The 16,740-nt window shown below is 48.9% G+C and overlaps 1 protein-coding gene across 6 annotated transcripts in view; it reads right to left on the reverse strand.

Annotated features, from left to right (window-relative positions):
- The window catches only part of ZMAT4 (zinc finger matrin-type 4), a 165,271-nt gene that overhangs the window by 118,600 nt on the left and 29,931 nt on the right, over positions 1-16,740 (reverse strand). For 5 of the 6 annotated variants that reach the window (XR_013924641.1, XR_013924642.1, XM_080370578.1 and 2 more), the window contains 2 exons: positions 13,336-13,425; positions 5,420-5,576 (listed from right to left, as the gene is read on the reverse strand). Coding sequence is in view for 4 of the 6 variants with exons in the window: in XM_080370578.1 (XP_080226704.1) it covers positions 5,420-5,576; positions 13,336-13,425 (247 nt within the window). In the remaining 2 variants the exon portion in view is untranslated. The remainder of the gene's footprint in view (positions 1-5,419; positions 5,577-13,335; positions 13,426-16,740) is intronic. The other variant, XM_080370576.1, reaches the window with a different exon arrangement.

The raw sequence follows: 16,740 nt of genomic DNA on the forward strand, positions 1-16,740 counted from the left end.
ACCCAGCCTGGCAATTAATGAAAACATCCCATGTCTTCCAAATCCTCCTGAAGAGAAACAGATGAAAGTTGACTTCTCTGCACATGTCGATTTATCATTTTGATATGCGCTGCATAACTACTACAGAACAGAAAACATGATCGTTCCCTGAGCAGCGACACAAAAATTAATAATAAACACTCACAAAACAGCAAATGTTAAAAATGTTTCTCCATCTAAAACACAAACATAAAAGCTGCTAGTTTGACTATTTCAAGTATTTCAAAATGCTAAATAGCTCTTGACAGTCTGCCTTACGTTCCCTTTTGCTGTGGGAGGGAAGTGAGAAAGTCTTACTTTGCTGCAAGAAGCAAAATACAAAGTTAGAAACACTTTAGCACTCTTGCAATGAACTAATGTTTGACATTTCTTGCATGCAAAGCTTTTTATTCATAGCTGTATTTAAATGGCACCCAACTTTTTATCATTGCCACTCTCCAGGAACTGTGCATGAGAATGGCAAAGTAACTGAGCCACGACAGTGGGGCAATGGAGAAACTCAGTTTTCTTCAACAGACAAATCTGGGACTTTTGCAGAGTCCAGCTGCTGCTGGGGGCACCCTTGCACCCAAACCTGAAAGCCATTTACTCTGTCCCCTTGAATGCAAACCCCGCTCTAGGAACTAGAGAACAGGAAGGTAAAAGAAGCCAAGGTAACTTTTCCTGCTGGCAAAATCCTGCCCTTGTACCTCACCCCAAACGCAGGGGACCCCCGTGCAGGCACCTGCCCCCACAGAGCCATGACTCACGCCGCGGCACTACCGGTGCCGAGGGGCCAATTTCCACCTTCCTGAAACAATGCCTGCAGGTACCCGCACTTCGATCAATGAAAGCAGCAGCTATTTCCCCCCACGATTCTTTGTTTTATAACTCATAGTGATGACTGGATGCAAGCTGACGGAAGATGTTGGAAATGACTAGAGAGATTCATCAGCAATAGTGGTGAGATAAAGCCTCTGAGAGGGCTACAACCTTGTGCAGCAGAAGCAATGGAAAAGATCACGAATATTTCACTGTCGTGAGGAGACATCACTTTCCTACTGAAAAAAAAACAACTGTTAAGGCACTTCTCCATTTCCTGAAAACACCAGCTGAGAAATGAGAGATGTGTACTTCATTAAAATGATAAAATTGAAAGGGAAGGTGTAGCACTAAGACAGAAAACTCAGAATATCAAGCAGCAGTCCGTTCGGAGGCAGAACGTGTCCACATGCATCCACCAAACAGACCCAAGCCCTCCCAAAGGCAGGTGACGGATGCTACAGCTTCAGGTGATCAGAAAGCACATCTGGATTATCCGGCAGGAATTGGGGGCGGGGGGTAGGCGGGAACAGAACTGTTGGGGCACAGAGCAGGACATAGGCTCGCATCTTCCAACGCTGCACAGAGCACAGGTTGCTCCAGTTTAGGACTGATGCAACCTCCACGATGAGGGGAGGGAAGTCTGTTCTTTCCCAATTCAGCAGAGCAGACAAAATCAACGTTTCACCTCGTGACACAAAACCCCTTGGGAAGTACCTGAGCTGCTCTCAGGTACAATATGAAGCAGCGCTCCTGCACAACACCGCTGGCAGGGAAGAACGCTCAGCGCTCAGACCCACGCGGGATGTCAGCAGCAGGGGAGGCATCTGCAGAATTCTGTCCCTCTGCCGCTTCCCGGCTGGAAACAGATGCCAGGCCAGGGCGAAGTTCGGCGTTTGGAGAGGAGCTGCTCTGCAGAGGTGAAGCCTCGGGGAATTTCTGGCTCCCAGCAGTGGCTCCAGGTCCCACCACAGCCTGGCAGCAGAGCGTGTTTCAGAGCTGCTGCCTCCAGGAACCATCACCAGGATCAGAATTCCGGTTGCAGATATTTTTCAAATTTTTCACCTTCGCTGAGAGTATTACGTATTTTTCAATGCTTTTTTTTTTTTTTTTTCTCTTTTCCTTTTACTGGATAACACTGCTCTTCCAACAGCTCAAGAATTCTTCCCGAATTTCCCTTGCAGTTTCAACTGCATTCATTAGTCTTAATTTTGTCCCCTAAATACATTTTGTTACTGTGCAATTTAAAGAGATGCTATGCTCCACAGAGGCAATTGTATGCCTGTGTGAACAAAATGACTCCTGCAAAGACAGCTGGGCAAAGAATTTCGCCATTTCTTCCCTCCCTTTACACAAAGACCGCTAATTAAACAAATGGTCAACATGGAAATTCACAACAATTTAGGGTAGCAGGATAAATTCTTGTGCAAAGCTGAAAATCAGACGTTGAAATCTGGAGGTTATTACTGACTTTTACTTGCCTATTGGCACTAAAAATACCTTTTCAGATTAACTGTGTTTAATCTCAGCTACAATCAGAGCACTTGGGGAACTTTGAAAACATTTTATGCTTTTTTTTTTTTTTTAATTTAAAGATTATGAGAGTTCAAGTATTTGTATAGAGTCTTTCTCATTTTTTTTTTTTGATCACATGTGAAAGTTAAAAAACACTTTACTTTTAGGAGCATAGGGAAACACCAACAAAACATTCAAGCCATTTAACCATCTGAAGGATTACCGTGTGACGATCAGAACAGCAGCTTGACCCCTTTTAAAGATGCTAACCAGTCAGGCTGCAGGCATGAGCTCCTGCCTCCTGAATTGCCAGTGCCCGCTCCTTGGTCACTGGGCTCAGCTTCCAGGTCCCTGGAAGGTCAGAAGGTGCTGGATCCCTCCGCAGCAACACACAGGTGATTATCAATACCTCTTAACTGCTGCAAGTTAGCAGCTTACTTCTGAGCAGATTAATTTTAAATGTTATCGATCTCCTTTATGAAAATGAAAGGGAAAGCGAGCCACCACTGGTCCCAGCACAGGGCGTACAAGAGCCTCTGGAATGCCCTTCCATGGAGCTGGGGAAGAAAAATGGCTGGAAAATACATCTTCCTATTGAAAAGAGTGCAGCCACCGCTACCCTGCAGAGCCACCCGCAGCCTGGCTGCTCTGCTGTCACAGACATGTGAAGCCCCCAGGACAGGACCCTCCTCCCCGGGAGCATTCAGTATGCTCAGGGCTGTGTGTGGTCAGCTCCCAGGACTCATGAGCCCTGGACCTTCCGAAGCTCTGTCTATGAAACTAAAAGCTCCCCAGTGCCGGCCATGAAGGACTGAGACAAAAAACCCAGTGGAAAAATGCTGGGTGACTCTGTAGGAAGCCCAGGAAAATGTGTCCAAAGGGCACGTTTCTGAGAACTACTGGAGAGCGAGGAGGTGCTTATTAATGTATTCCTGCAGCTCAGCCTCATCTTCCAGATCAAGTGTCTGGAAGAGCTGATGAGTCCTTGAGTTAGTTACTCTTTCCTAGTGATTACAACAGCTGAAGAGCCCATCACTCTCGGAGCACACGGTGTGGCTCACTTAGAGCCTCTGCGAGGCTGATCCAGGTGATTAAAAAATTAGACAACACTACAGCACAAAGCTGCAGCTCTTGGAAAGCCCTGCCCTGACAGAGCCCTACAGCCCCTGCGACCACAGGCAGCACGTCAGGGCTGGCCCCAGCACCATCCTGCACAGAGCCCACAGCGAGTCAGCCTCAGCACCCCTGCAGGGGTCTCTAACAACGGAGGGCGTACAGCTGGTTCTCATCTACCTATGCCAGCCTACACCTCTCCGATTTTGTTAATGGAAACACTGGTTCACCAGTATCTGAGCTCTCCGCTGGCACCTGCTGCACCCAGATCCGTTCCCTCCTGCCCGCAGCCTGTCCATCTCCAGCACTGCAGGCAGACCCCTGGCTCCTGGCTGCTTCCCCCACCTGCCCCAACAGCACCAGACCCCCAGGGTCCTGCCTGCAACAATGGCCCCGCAGGTAAAAACGGCGACTCCTTCCCTGCTGGCGGGGGAATCCGAATCGTTGACTTATGTGGGAATTGGTCCATGCGCTATTCCCTGGTCACTCCTGTGACCCTCAGAGACTCACCTGGATTTAAGCAGAAATACTAGGTTTTGTGTCAGGTCCTTTGTGCCAGAGGAGAAACCACTGGAAGGCTGCACACAAGGGATGGGGTTCTGAGCACCAGTGCAAGCACTGGACAATTACATACCATAAACGAGTACACTACTTCTCTCTGTGCCTTTGCAATTATTTGCCAGCTGCAGAGAACAGCCTAAGGAGCCCTCAGTCAGCTGCAAATTACCACATCAGTTCATGTCAGATCCGTCCTCCCAGCTCTCCACGAGGACGGTCAGGAGCTGCCAGCACCCCCTGCCACCCGCAGCTGCACCCTCGCCTCCTGCAGGGTCTGTGCCAAGCACCTGGAGCACCGGGCACTTTTCGGATGCACCTCAGCAACTGGCAAACTCTGCTGCACCTTCCCTGTTAGTTAAAACAAGCAAGCCACCACCTAAAGCCATACCCTGTGCTCCCTCGGGCCAAGGGGATAATGTTTACCAAGCCAGTCCTGGTAAAGGACAGACTATATTCTATACACATAAGCACCGACAGCCTGTAAAGTTAAAAAAGCGACACACACACACACATGCACGCACAGCCAGCCCCCCTTATTTAATCACATCTAGGATTCATGCACTCCGTGTCAGGCAGGATGCACAACGCACAGCTGAATTTATATTCTGCTCTGAAGGAAGTGCCACTGGTAGCAACACTAAAATACAACTGTGGGCAGAACCACAGCCCGGTCATCCTGCCTGGTCAGCAAGAAAAACAGTTTGTTCAAGTATCCTCTGGCCTGATAACCACAGAGGAAGTTTTGTTTCACAGTAAATTAGCACTTTGCAGGTGCTTTATGGTTAAGCAAACAATAAGATGGTTAAATTATCCGATTCCAACATTTGACTTTTTAAATGTGAAAGTTAATAGGCTTGCATTATTGGAATCACCGTGGAGGAAAGCATGAATACCCATCTGGGCAAAAATCAAAAGACGATCGATCCAACAGTTTTTAAAGACCAGATTTCCCTCTAAGGTAAAAGCAAATGATATGCTGCTCTGTACAGTAGCACGAAAGGTTTATTAAACATATTAGCTGAGCTGTCGAATAACTTCTGATAATTAAAGCAAGGCTTGGCTATTTGTGCCCAGAGGAGATATTATCTTCCACTGAGCAAAACATTTCAGAAGCATGGAGCCAGAGATAGGACTCTCGTACAAAGGCCAGCCTGGCTGATAAACCATTAATCTATGTGAACAAAGCAGGCAATAATGAGCATCAGCAATTTTTAAAGGTTGTTATGACAGCAACACAAATGAATAGCTGCTTCTGCCGGCCGTCACCACTCAGCTATCCATTCTCTGCCGCGCAGGCACCAAGCCGGCGCCTTGGCCGTGCCTCCTCGGCGCAGCCAGCCCGCGCCGCCCCGCGCCGGACCCTCCTGCTCCGGCTCGCTGCCTCTGGACCTACCTGTGGCCTTTAATGCCGGTTGTTCACCTAGCAACAGTTTTAACCTTTTGGCATGGATTTTCCCTTGGTAATGCGATTCGGCCACCACTGCTGAGGTAAAGGACATGTTACATAGTGTGCAGCATTTGTTCTTATCCACTGAGTCACCATCACTGCCCTGGGTGGAGACAAAAACACAGAAAAAAAAAAAAAAAAAAAGAGGTGTATAAGCCCACCAAGCACAGTCACGGAGAAAGAAGAGAGAGGGACCCAGGCTGTTATGCCAAGGTCGCAGTTTCCAAGGGGATTCCCTTCCTCGTCTCCCACAGACTCGCTCCTGCCTGGTCCCAGACCTGCTCAGCCTGGGGGTGACTCCGACCCCCGGGGCACTCCCGAGCCCCCAGCCCCTCCACTCTCATTCGTGCACGGGAAGCTCACCCTTGCGCTCCCCACGGCCGTGCAGCTCACCCCTCGCATCCACCAGCCAGCCTGCCTGCCTTTAGTCCTTATTCCTACACTCCAGCTGAGGGAATCCTACAAAGCTGGTGCTTTCCCTGCCAGCAGACACCAGTTTTTCCTCCAGCCACACTTCTGTCAGAGACCCCAGAGCGCTGGGGGGACAGGGTGGAGGGCTGCCCTCTCTGCAGGTGGGAGAAGCGAACAAACCAGCAGGACTCGCGCAGGTCCCCCAAGCCAGCCCTGGCCACCTCCTGCCCCTCCGCCTTTGCTCTGCTGTTCATGAGGCCCTGGTGGAGACCCCTTTACCCCTCCCATCATGCAGAGACCAAGGGGAGACCGGCCGGCGGAGCGGGGATCCCCCATCAGCTCCATGAGCCACCTGGCCACCCTGGGCTGCCTGTCCGCTGCCCCTCACCGGGCAGCCAGGCTCGTACCTCGCCGCAACAATTTACTATGAACTGCTGACAAGATAAACCTGAAGGCAAGAGCAGCCTTGTGGCACATACTGAAGACAGGAAAAAACGCTCGCTGCAAGGTTTGCACACACCAGGAAAAAAAACCAGCAAAACACCTAAAAAAACACATGTATGTTCTGTTCCTTTCCTAGAGACTGTTTTTGGGCTCTTGAACACTACCAGATGAAAAACCAGGCAACCGTAACAGTCCAAGACACTTTGCACACACCAGGAAAAAAAACACATCCCAGAAACTGATGCTGCCTAAAGCAAACTCAGAGCTGCAGCCCATAGTCCTGTTGGAGGATCTGTACAATGAAACTCCCTGGTGCAAAGCGGGGGTTTGCGAGATCCTAGTGTCAGCTAAGAGGTGACTGGAAAAGTGAAGAAGTTAAGAACATCACCATTCAGTATTTCAGTGCCAGCAAGGGGCCATCCTTCACAGTTACTAATCACTGCGTCTTTATTTTTACAAGTAAACCCCGATTTAATGACAATATTGTCTCCAACCTTCCTTACTCTTCATTATTCTTCTAAGAATAAAAGCCAGCGACCTCTGCCCAGCTGGGTGCTGAGCTTAGACCTTCTGCTCTAAGCAAAGCCCACGAGGAGGGGTTGCTGTGGCTCCAGGCTGCCGGTTTCCCCCGCGGCAGGAGTGGTGCCGCTGCCCGTGCCACCACACGTCCTGGACCCTGCAGCAGCTCCCGGCACTGTTCCCTCTCACCCAGGCACCCGTCACCCCGGGGGGTACAGAGCATCCCGTCACCCCCCGGCGGAGGCTGAGCGCAGAGGCACCGGTGCCCGGCGGGGAGAAGCTGAGCCACGGGGAGGGCTTGGGAGAAGAGAGAGCTCACCAACAGCCCCTGGGCTGAACATCTGTGAGCAAAACCTGACTGCAGCTGCCAGCGAGGGCTTAGAATAAACAGGTTCCATAGACACAAGGGTACCAACAACGAGCAAGCAGGGGGAAAAGCACGCTTGCACTATTAGTCACAACTAATTATTCAACCCATTCCACAAAGGAAATGGGAATCACGTTGAGGGGTGCATATACGTGGCCTTGCTTTTCCAAAGATCTCAGTATGTTGTGTTTGCCATTGAGTACAATTTATAAATGATGTCTTTTGAAAATACTCCTCCGTGCAGAGCAAGACCTTTCGAAAGCTGGAAAATGACTTGCTTTGTGCAGGTCGTTAGCATCCCAGCTCCCTCCCTGGATGAGATGGACAGACCTGGCCCCAGACCCACCCCCAGTGACAAGCCATCTAGAGACAGCTGTGCACTTTTATTTTTTTTTTTTTTTAAGCGAATATTCCAAATGCTGGTGTACAGTCAAACCAGCAAACAGACCGCTTTAGGAGCTGCAGTCTTCATTTCACAAGAACTTCACAACAAGCCGTAACGGCATTCTGCAGTTCATCTCCGCACAAAGATTCAGGCACTGGTGGGAGCAACACCACCAGCCCCTCGCCACTGTCCCTGCGGGACCGTGCCCCTGAGTGCCCAAAGCACGTCTGCCCAGCTGGGACCGATGGCACCGCTGCGAAAGGACAGCGCAGGCCAAGGGAAAACCAGAGAGCATCCAAAAGCCAGCTCCCTTCTGCAAATGTCACGCTCATCTTCAGACACAGAATGCAGAGCACAGCTCTTCAGCTTCTCCACATAAACAAACGGGTGAATCAGCGCCAGCACCAGCGGCCACCCCGCTGTCCCCCACCAAAGCACAGCCTGAGCCCAGGCCACCGCACCCGACCCAGCCGCCAGCGGTGCCGGGGCAGCACAGCAAGCCCCAGCCGTGCCCCCACACATCCCCACCATGGCAGGGCAGGAGACGGGCTCTGCAACGCTTGGGAGCAGGAACTGACCACACAGCTGACACCCAACCCACTGTGTAAAGGTCATTTTCTCCCCCAAAATAAGCACCCTTGGAAAAAGGACCAATTTTCACCCCTTTGATGCTGCTCTTAACTACAAATCAACTTAAACCTTAGAGAAACATCTCCAGAGGTGATTAGTACTGTTCTGAGTGTAATTTGCACTTCTTTTAAATAGGTTTCTCTCAAGATATTTTACATCTTCAAAGGGAAATCACTTGAAAGTTAAGAGCAGCGTAAAAAATTCCCAGACTCTATTGATCATCAGCGGTGGCAACATATAAAGAGCCTCCAACAGAGTTCGTTTGAAACGCTGATACACTTCAGTGCTTATGTACCAGGGTCCCCTCCTCTGCCTGGTCTGCTCTTCAGTGACATTTCTCTTTTGCAACCTACTTTCACAGACAGACTGCAGTTAAAAAAAATAAATTGTGAGATGTTAAACTCCCTCAAACAACCCTCAGACACTCCACTTAGAGCCCAAGGCTCCATTTACACCGATCCACAGTTCGCTGCGCAGCTCATCCGAGCGCACCCAGGTCTCTGGCCGCATCTCGGAGGGGATTTGGCCACCAGAGCCTCACCCGTGGGCAGGACGGGATGTCCCCAGTTGCTTGGTTGGCCTGAGCGTCCCAGCCTCTGTGCAAACCCCACAGACCTTCGCTCTCCAACAGCCAGCCGTTTTTCATGCTCTTTGTTAGCGGGATGCAGGAGGTGTTCAGACTCAAGCGTTATTAAGCGCTGGCCTAAGCCTGGTGCATCCATTCATCAGCAGAATCGCTGCCCTCCCCTCCACCCCCCCAGATGCCCCGCACAGAGCTACCCAGCACCCGAGGCCAGATCCAGCCCTGAAGGGTAATTATGCCTTCTCATTTGTCGGTGGCTGTTTTACCTGTAACCAGATGGGCTGGGGGGAACCCAAGCTGGGTGTCTTTTGTCACCCGTTGAAAGACACCGCGTTGACAGGATCGTACACAGCCAGCTGGTAAAATAACATCACGTGTCGATCAGGATGCCCAGGCGAGCCCAGCCCAAGTCAGGGCACAAGGCTCAGCCGACCCGCAGCCTGCTTGGGGCAGACGCCCGCTCTCCAGGGATGCTCTGCACCCACGCGCGCACTCATCCATCACTCCTTGCTGCTTCCCTGGCTCCCACACCCAGCTCAGTCTAAAGCAGCAGCAGTAAATAGGCACTAACATCTCAATTTAGTTTCCATAAAACCCACACAAGCAACTCTCTAACCCCACGCTGCATAAAGCCAGCCAACGCACAAGGAATACTTCTACCATTTGTTTTTGCAATCTTCTCCAGATGATCCCTTCTTGCTAACCTTTGCAGGGATGCAGCACTGACAGGGGCGAATGGCCTCGCATAAACTGAAGCACCATGGAACACACCACGAGCTCGGAGATAAAGCATCCGCTTCCCAACGCTGGCATGGCTCATCCTCCCCCAGCTCCACAGACATGCCGGGCCAGCCTAGTTTATAGGCCTTCTTTTTGTAGTATTATAAACTTCAAAGCAAGTCTTGTACATCCAACAGAATTAAGTTCAGTTATTCAGATGCCTGTTAACAAGCTGCTAAAAGGCATAATCTTCGCACAGGACCATGCAGTTACAGTCCCTTGCTGCATGCTCCTTAAGCAATCCTCAGGAACAGTAAGGATTTTTATTCCACAAATACAAATCTGCTGTCTTCCTTTCTTAGGTTTTACTAAGAAGAAAATATCATACAGACACTTGAAATATAGCAATATAAAACGCAGCACTCAAGGCACTGCGAAGTGTCTTTTAAATTTGAGTTAATTTTCTGCATGTGAAGAGGGTGTTGCTGTTAAAGAGCTATTTTCTGTAACGCTCTGTGTGAAATTTAGACTACTTCCATTTCAGAGTATGCTTTCCTTGTGGCACAAGAGCAAGCACCAGTTTATGGCCATCTACATCTGAAACGCCTGCCCAAAGTCTCAGAGCATCTTAGGACCGATACGCTCTCTGAGGAAAAGCCAGCCCTAAGGTCAGTAAGGGGGGGGGTGTGACATGGCACGCACACATCCCAGGTCCCGCTCCGGCAGGGACAGAGCCACAGGCAGCTGGGCAAGGACGAGGGCAACTCCTCCGCCAGAGACCCCGGCTCCCACCACGCAGCTGTGGCTCCGTGGGTGTTTAAAAACCACACAGGACAAAGCCCTGGAGAAGAGGGAGGACAAGGGGCACAGAGCCTGTCACAGCAACAGCAGCCCTCACAGAGCCAGTCCCAGCCTTTGGTCCAAGAAGAAATTCAACTCTTCCATCACTAATTCCTTTCACTGACACTAATACCTGACCTTTTGGTTGAAAATCGCTGATCAGGTGCAAAACACACAGTAAGAATGCTGGCCCTAAACCCAGCCATTTCATCTTGGTTTCAGCGTAATCACTGAAGATTTAGGTTACAGCACACAGTAAATGCTGTCCCACAAGCTATAAAACCTGTGATTTCCTTGCTGACTGGGAAGTGAAGACGAGCCTCCCAGGGCAGCCGTCGGCACGCTTCTGCCTCCGAGAGGCACAGCTCTTGGCTTTACCGTCTCCAGAGCCACCTTGCAGGACATGCATTACCCTCAGCAACAAAACCTAATATCCTGCTATTTTCCCTCAGAGAATTTATCCTTGCTATTAAGATCCCTTTCTTTTTTTAAGGAAGATGATGCTGGTCAAAGCAGTTTACCATCTTACAGTACAAGTAGGGCTAGAAAGAATTTGAAGGCTTTTCTCCCATCCCAAAAAACACATTTCATAGCACATAAGAAGTTTTCATCACATATGTCCTGATAGTAAATAGGGGTCCTATTTTCTGAAGGTAGTGAGACAGGGCTCGTTAAACCTGATTCACCAACCCTGGTACTTGAGGATCTGACTCTCAGTTTCTGTGGGGCCCTGGCACAGCCTGCAACCTTCTCCAATTACTTTCAGCTGAAATGTTAAGCGGAAATTTAAAATGAAAGGTCAACAATCCCTCAGCACACCAAAGACATGAGGTTTTTTTTCCCCTCCTCCACAAAAAAATAAAACGATAATGAACAGCCCAACAACTGAGTCGTTATCCAGGGCAAGACTAACTGTATAAGCCTCCTACTTCTTCCTAGGAAAGGATAACGGGTGTTTTGGGAATGCAGAGTGGTTTTATAGTCCACAAACAACAGCAAACACTACCCTTCGCCTCACTGAAAGGTCAGGTAGCAAACGCTGGTTTTAAGCCTGTTGCAGTGAGTGTCTGCAGCTGCTTCTCCTTCCTACTGCCATTTGCAAGAAAGACACGGTGTTTAGTTTGGCGGTCCAAAGGCTACAAGTCAGATGGCATAGAGTCATGTAACAGTGCAGGTTTTGACGGATAAAAAAAGGCTCACACTCCCTTTTTAGTTGCAGACGCTTCTGCACAGAAATTTAACTGGTTTTCACAGATTGTTTCCAATACTCATTAAAGTCGGTGTGCCATAGCTTGACTAACGCTGCTGGATACCTGGATCAGGCAACGCAGCTGCACTCTGCACGCAGCAATGATGGTCTCATGCAGCGTTAGAGATGGCCTAAATATTTCTGTTCTCTTTAAATGCAAAGGCTTGGATAATATCCACCTATCTAGCAACAGGCCTACGTTGAGCTGGAAATGTTGGCAGGTTTTCCCTGCTATATTTTCATAATAGATAAATTCAGAAGGTAGATCTCGTATAGCTTATCATTCACCTAGTCCACAAGGACTTGTTAATCCGTCCCCCTCCAAGGGCTGCCCTGTGCAGTCAAGAATTGCTGAGCAAACCACATTGCTTCTCGTTATTGCCTTCCACAAAAGAGACAGCAAGTAGTTCAGCTTCAGCTTCTTTGAGGTCTCTTTGATTCTCGGTCCACCACATCCCTGTACCACGGTGTACGCACAGCTATGCCGTTTCTTGTTAGATGTAACTAAGCTCTATAGAGGACCATGTTCCAAGTCTACACGTGCATGTCCACTGTACCTTTCGTGCTCTGTAACTAATAACTTGATAAAAATACTGTGAGGTTCTGTTGTTAAGGGGTAGATCGCATCTGCAATTACCCTGTGGGCAACATAAAAGTTCCACTAAAATTTTAATTACCGTGTCAAGGAGCTTTCAGATTCCTTTGGCAAAACTTGCATGCTTCTCCCTTTAATTAGAAGACATCTCACTAAATATTGATAGCATTAAGCCACAGTCACACTCCCATAGATCTGAAATGGTTTGGATGCTATCTGCCGGGAACCTCATCAACAGCTCTCACACCAGCCTCAGAATATGGGAAAGAGCTGAATGAATAATTCACTGTGAATCAGTCCCTTATAAATTTAGTCTCCTTTTATTGCCTGACAAATGGCTGCGAGCTGGTCCAATTTCCACACATTCGTTTGTTTATCTGAATGCAACCAAGGAACCCAGCTGCCAATTTTTAAAACTGCAGACTGACCACAAACCTTTGTGGGGAGCCTTTTGGATCCAGCACTCTTGTTTTCATCAACTCTCAGGAAAAAATTGGGTCTGAAGACACCTCCAGAGGTGATGATGCTCCCCAACGACCTCCCCGGGGGCGGGGGGGTCAGCAACACCGTGCCGGGGGCATGTGCACCAGCACCACTGCCCGGGCAGCAAAGCCCTGCCCAGCGACCCTCACCCTCGGGAACGGCATCACATAGAGAGTTGGGAGAACGTGTCTGGAAGCGACTGGAGTGCTGCTCCAAGCAGAGCCTCTCCACAGCCAGTGCCAGAGCTGCTGCAGAGCAGCCTTCGCCGTTACCCAGCCGCCCAAAGGCACCAGCCTCCCACTGCCATCATCCTGCCTCGCCTGCATGCCAGAGCTCACCAGCACAAAACTAGCCACTGCACTTAAACTGAATAAATGCTGGGTATTTGCTAGCAGCATATTTCTTTTTCCCATGAAAGAACGTTCAAATAACTAAAAATGCAATTACTGTTGCTGATGCACATAATATTTCTTGTATAGTTTATTGAAAATTATTTCCAGTTACTTAGCATTTCAGCTAATCTAAATGTTACCTCTGGGTACCTGATCATCTGTGGCTGTAACAGAAAAAATGTTGTAGCAGAGAGTCAATGATTCACAAAGCAGCTGAGCAAACAGGGACTTAAAGTATACCCACGTTTTCTGACCGGAGCTTTTTAGCTGGACAGCCTCCATCTATGGGATGAAGCATATAATAAAGGCGAACTTTGCTGGCATGTTTCCGGCTCTGGAAAAAAAAAAAAAAAAGAAAGAAAGAAAAAAAAAAAAAGAAAAAGGAAGAAATGACATTAAAAAAAGTGAGAGGCTCTATTGCTGTGCATACAACACCTATCTGCCGTAAGATTTCACATCCCCTTGATACATGTATCTGACATGGGAGGAGAAAAGGGGGAAAGACCCAGGTGAGGAACATTTGCATTTCACAGAGGTTTCACAGAGCTCTCCCCCGAGCTGAAATGAACTGTGGAATGATTATGACACCTGCTATTAGCAGGAGAAATGGTCCACTCTTGCTGCTCTCTGCTAAGTCCTGCTGCCTGCAGCCCCCTGAAGACAGAGCGGGAAGGAAGGTGGCGAGAGCAGAGCAACATTTGTCATCGAGGCCATTTCCATAGCGGGAGAGATTGCCAAGATCAGGGGTATTTAGCTTCAGGCAGAGACAGGACGGCATCATGAGGGATCAGACGCACACACAAACCGAAACCCACGGCTCCTAAGCTTCCAGAAGAATAAAATACATAAAGGGTATAAAAACTCACTCTCCAGGAAATAAGCCAACTGACACCTGCCAAAGGTTTGAAAGAAATTTCTCCCACAGGTAAATTACCAGGTAATTGTGCATTATGAAATCTAATGCCTTCCTCATGCAGAGAGAGGGATAAGGACTACACGCGTCCCCAGCCTAAGCCCCATCTCCTCCCTCGAGGTTTTATGGGAGCAGAAGAGCAAAACCTCCCGGAGCACAAGAACGGGGTTTGTGCTCCAGGTTAAGCAGCAGGAGCCGGGGAAAGCCCAGGCTCGACCTGATGCTCCCTGCTGCAGAATCCTGCCCCGGGAGCTCGGGCACCGCTGCAAGGTCCTTCTGCTTCCCCGAGTGCTGCCCAGCACCACGGGTGGAGGATGGATGCAGCCCACGTGTTCCAGCACCGACAGCGGTTGCTGGTCCCAAGCACACTCTGCCCCTTCGCACCCAACTCCTGGCAGCAGCCCCCATCCAGCCAGGGGGCTGGACCCCCCCGCAAGGTGGGCCAGGGACTTCTCGTGTTTTTCTCCTTCAAGAAGAGCACTGAGCAGGCAGGTACTTCTCAAGCATTGTTTATACCACGGGAAAGTTTTCAGGGGACCTGTCTTTTTCTAGAGGGGTGAGGAAGAGCTGAGGGATGCCCAGAGGAGACTCTTCATGTGAGGGACACAGCAAGGGCAGGTTTCCCACTGCCTTGGGGCATGCCTGGAGCTTACCAGCAGGTGAGGACAAGGAAAGACAGGGAGATGTCCTGCTCACACCAGCACCAACAGACAAAGCAATCCTCATAACTTGCAAAATGTAAAGGGAGATTTAAAAGCTTCTACAGCTGAGGCACAGACATAAACCTTCAAAAGACTGACTTACAGCCAGCTCTGGTCTTCCAGTAGCTGTAAAGGGGAGGGGGAAAGGCTGCAGCTACTAAATACCTGCATCCAGCACCCAGACATGCACAGCAGCTATTATTATGCAAATGTTTTCTCTGAATCTCCATTTCTGATTGCCTCACAGAACAACAGCACTGTAATATTATAATTTCAGATCACGGATTTGCAATTTTAAAATATTAAATTATCATTAGCATGTTCTGGAACATTCTTTTTCCTGTGGCGTGAACTTGGAGCTAAATTTGAAGAGCACTGTTATTTGTATGTGTAAATGTGACTATGCAATAATTTTTTTTTTAATAGAGCAAATCAGTCAAGATAAATAATGTCAAATACCTTTCCCTAACTTGTCTTCCTGCACACATTTAGAAAGCATGACCTGCTGTAGTCAGAGCTAAATGCAGGAAACCCCAGACCTTCAGCTATCAGTGATCAACAGTCCAGACAGCAATGGCGTAATTAAAAAATGACAAAATAAATGTTTGAAATGCAAAGGACAGATGTGCGAGGTCAGTCTCAGAGACTGGCAGCACTCCTACTTTCCGCCTGAAGCGACGCTCGGCTGGTCCAGTTTCACCTCAGGAAGGTTTGCACACCAGGGAGCCCCTGCCACGGACAGGCCACCACGCACCACATGCTGGGGATGGAGGAGAGTCAAACGCACCGTAAAGGCGACACGGACAGAGCTTTTCAGCTTAATTCCTCCACGGAGTATTTACACCCCTCGCGGAGCAGCCAGCCAGCCTCAAGTCATCCTTCTCGCAGTCCTGGGGGTCTTCCCTCAGGTGAGCTAACCCAGCACCTCACCATGCCGACCCGCACCCAGCCGCAGCCTGCTCAATTCAGAGGTTACAAAGTTTGTGGGCTTTCTGTTGGTTTTTCGTAAGATGAAAAGGCAAGATTTTAACAGTAACCATTTTTAGTGTTCTTTTCCACGGCACTCAGCTGTGCCATAAATGATGTCCAAATGTCAGCATTAAAAGGCAGCGAAGCTTCAGACTTCTATAAAACACCTCTCACCTTTATTTATGCATTTGTTTGAATTTATGAAAGCTAAAGCAAAGAAATAACTTACGTTTGGCATAATTTAAAACTACACGGCTCCTTATGCAGCCTTATTATCCTATGGTTATAAAAGCAGAGCTTAAAATCATCCCTGGCCTTTGCAAGTATGTAGTGAGCATCTCATCCCCTCGCAGGGAGCGGAGGTAGCACAGCCCATTTGTCACCCATTTTATCTCTGGTATTTTCTACATTTACATGTGTATTTATCATCCTAACACCACGGCAAGAGCAAAGTGATTATTCTTAGCACGCTGCTCACAAACAGCCCTGCGGGTTATCTTTTCCCCCTCTGCAAAAGCAACTTGAAATCCACAGCTCCAAGGGGCGAGAAGGGCAAGTGCCCGGGAGGGGGTAGCACAGCCCCCCTCACTCACTCACTCCAGCATCCACGGGATGGTCAGAGGTCCCGCCTGTCTGAAGGAGCTCTGGAGGACACATCTGTAAACCCGTGGTCTGGAACAAGAACGCTGCCTTCGGAGATACCTGCCCGCTCATCAACAGCCACCCCAACTTTACCTTAGGGTGCACTCAGAGTATTTCTGTGCCCGTGCATATTTCTTCTGTAGCTTTATAAAACATTATGCTAAAGGCATTTTCACTTAAATTCTCTGTCCCTACTGTCTGGAAACGACTCCTTCAGAAGGCAAGAAGTCTAGCTTAACACTATGTGCTGTAAAAACAACACTCTCTATGCAGGGAGCAGGGGGAAGCTGAGAAAGAGCCTGTTTTCACATAGCAACTGCAGACCTCTGCACTGCAAGCTCCTGTGCTATTATTAAGAACGCTCATCAATAAAAGTAAATAAATGGATCATTTCTATCTATGTCAAATCTATTTTAATACAGAA

Source organism: Falco punctatus (assembly GCF_963210335.1).
Source record: "Falco punctatus genome assembly, chromosome: 20".
NCBI lineage: Eukaryota > Metazoa > Chordata > Aves > Falconiformes > Falconidae > Falco > Falco punctatus.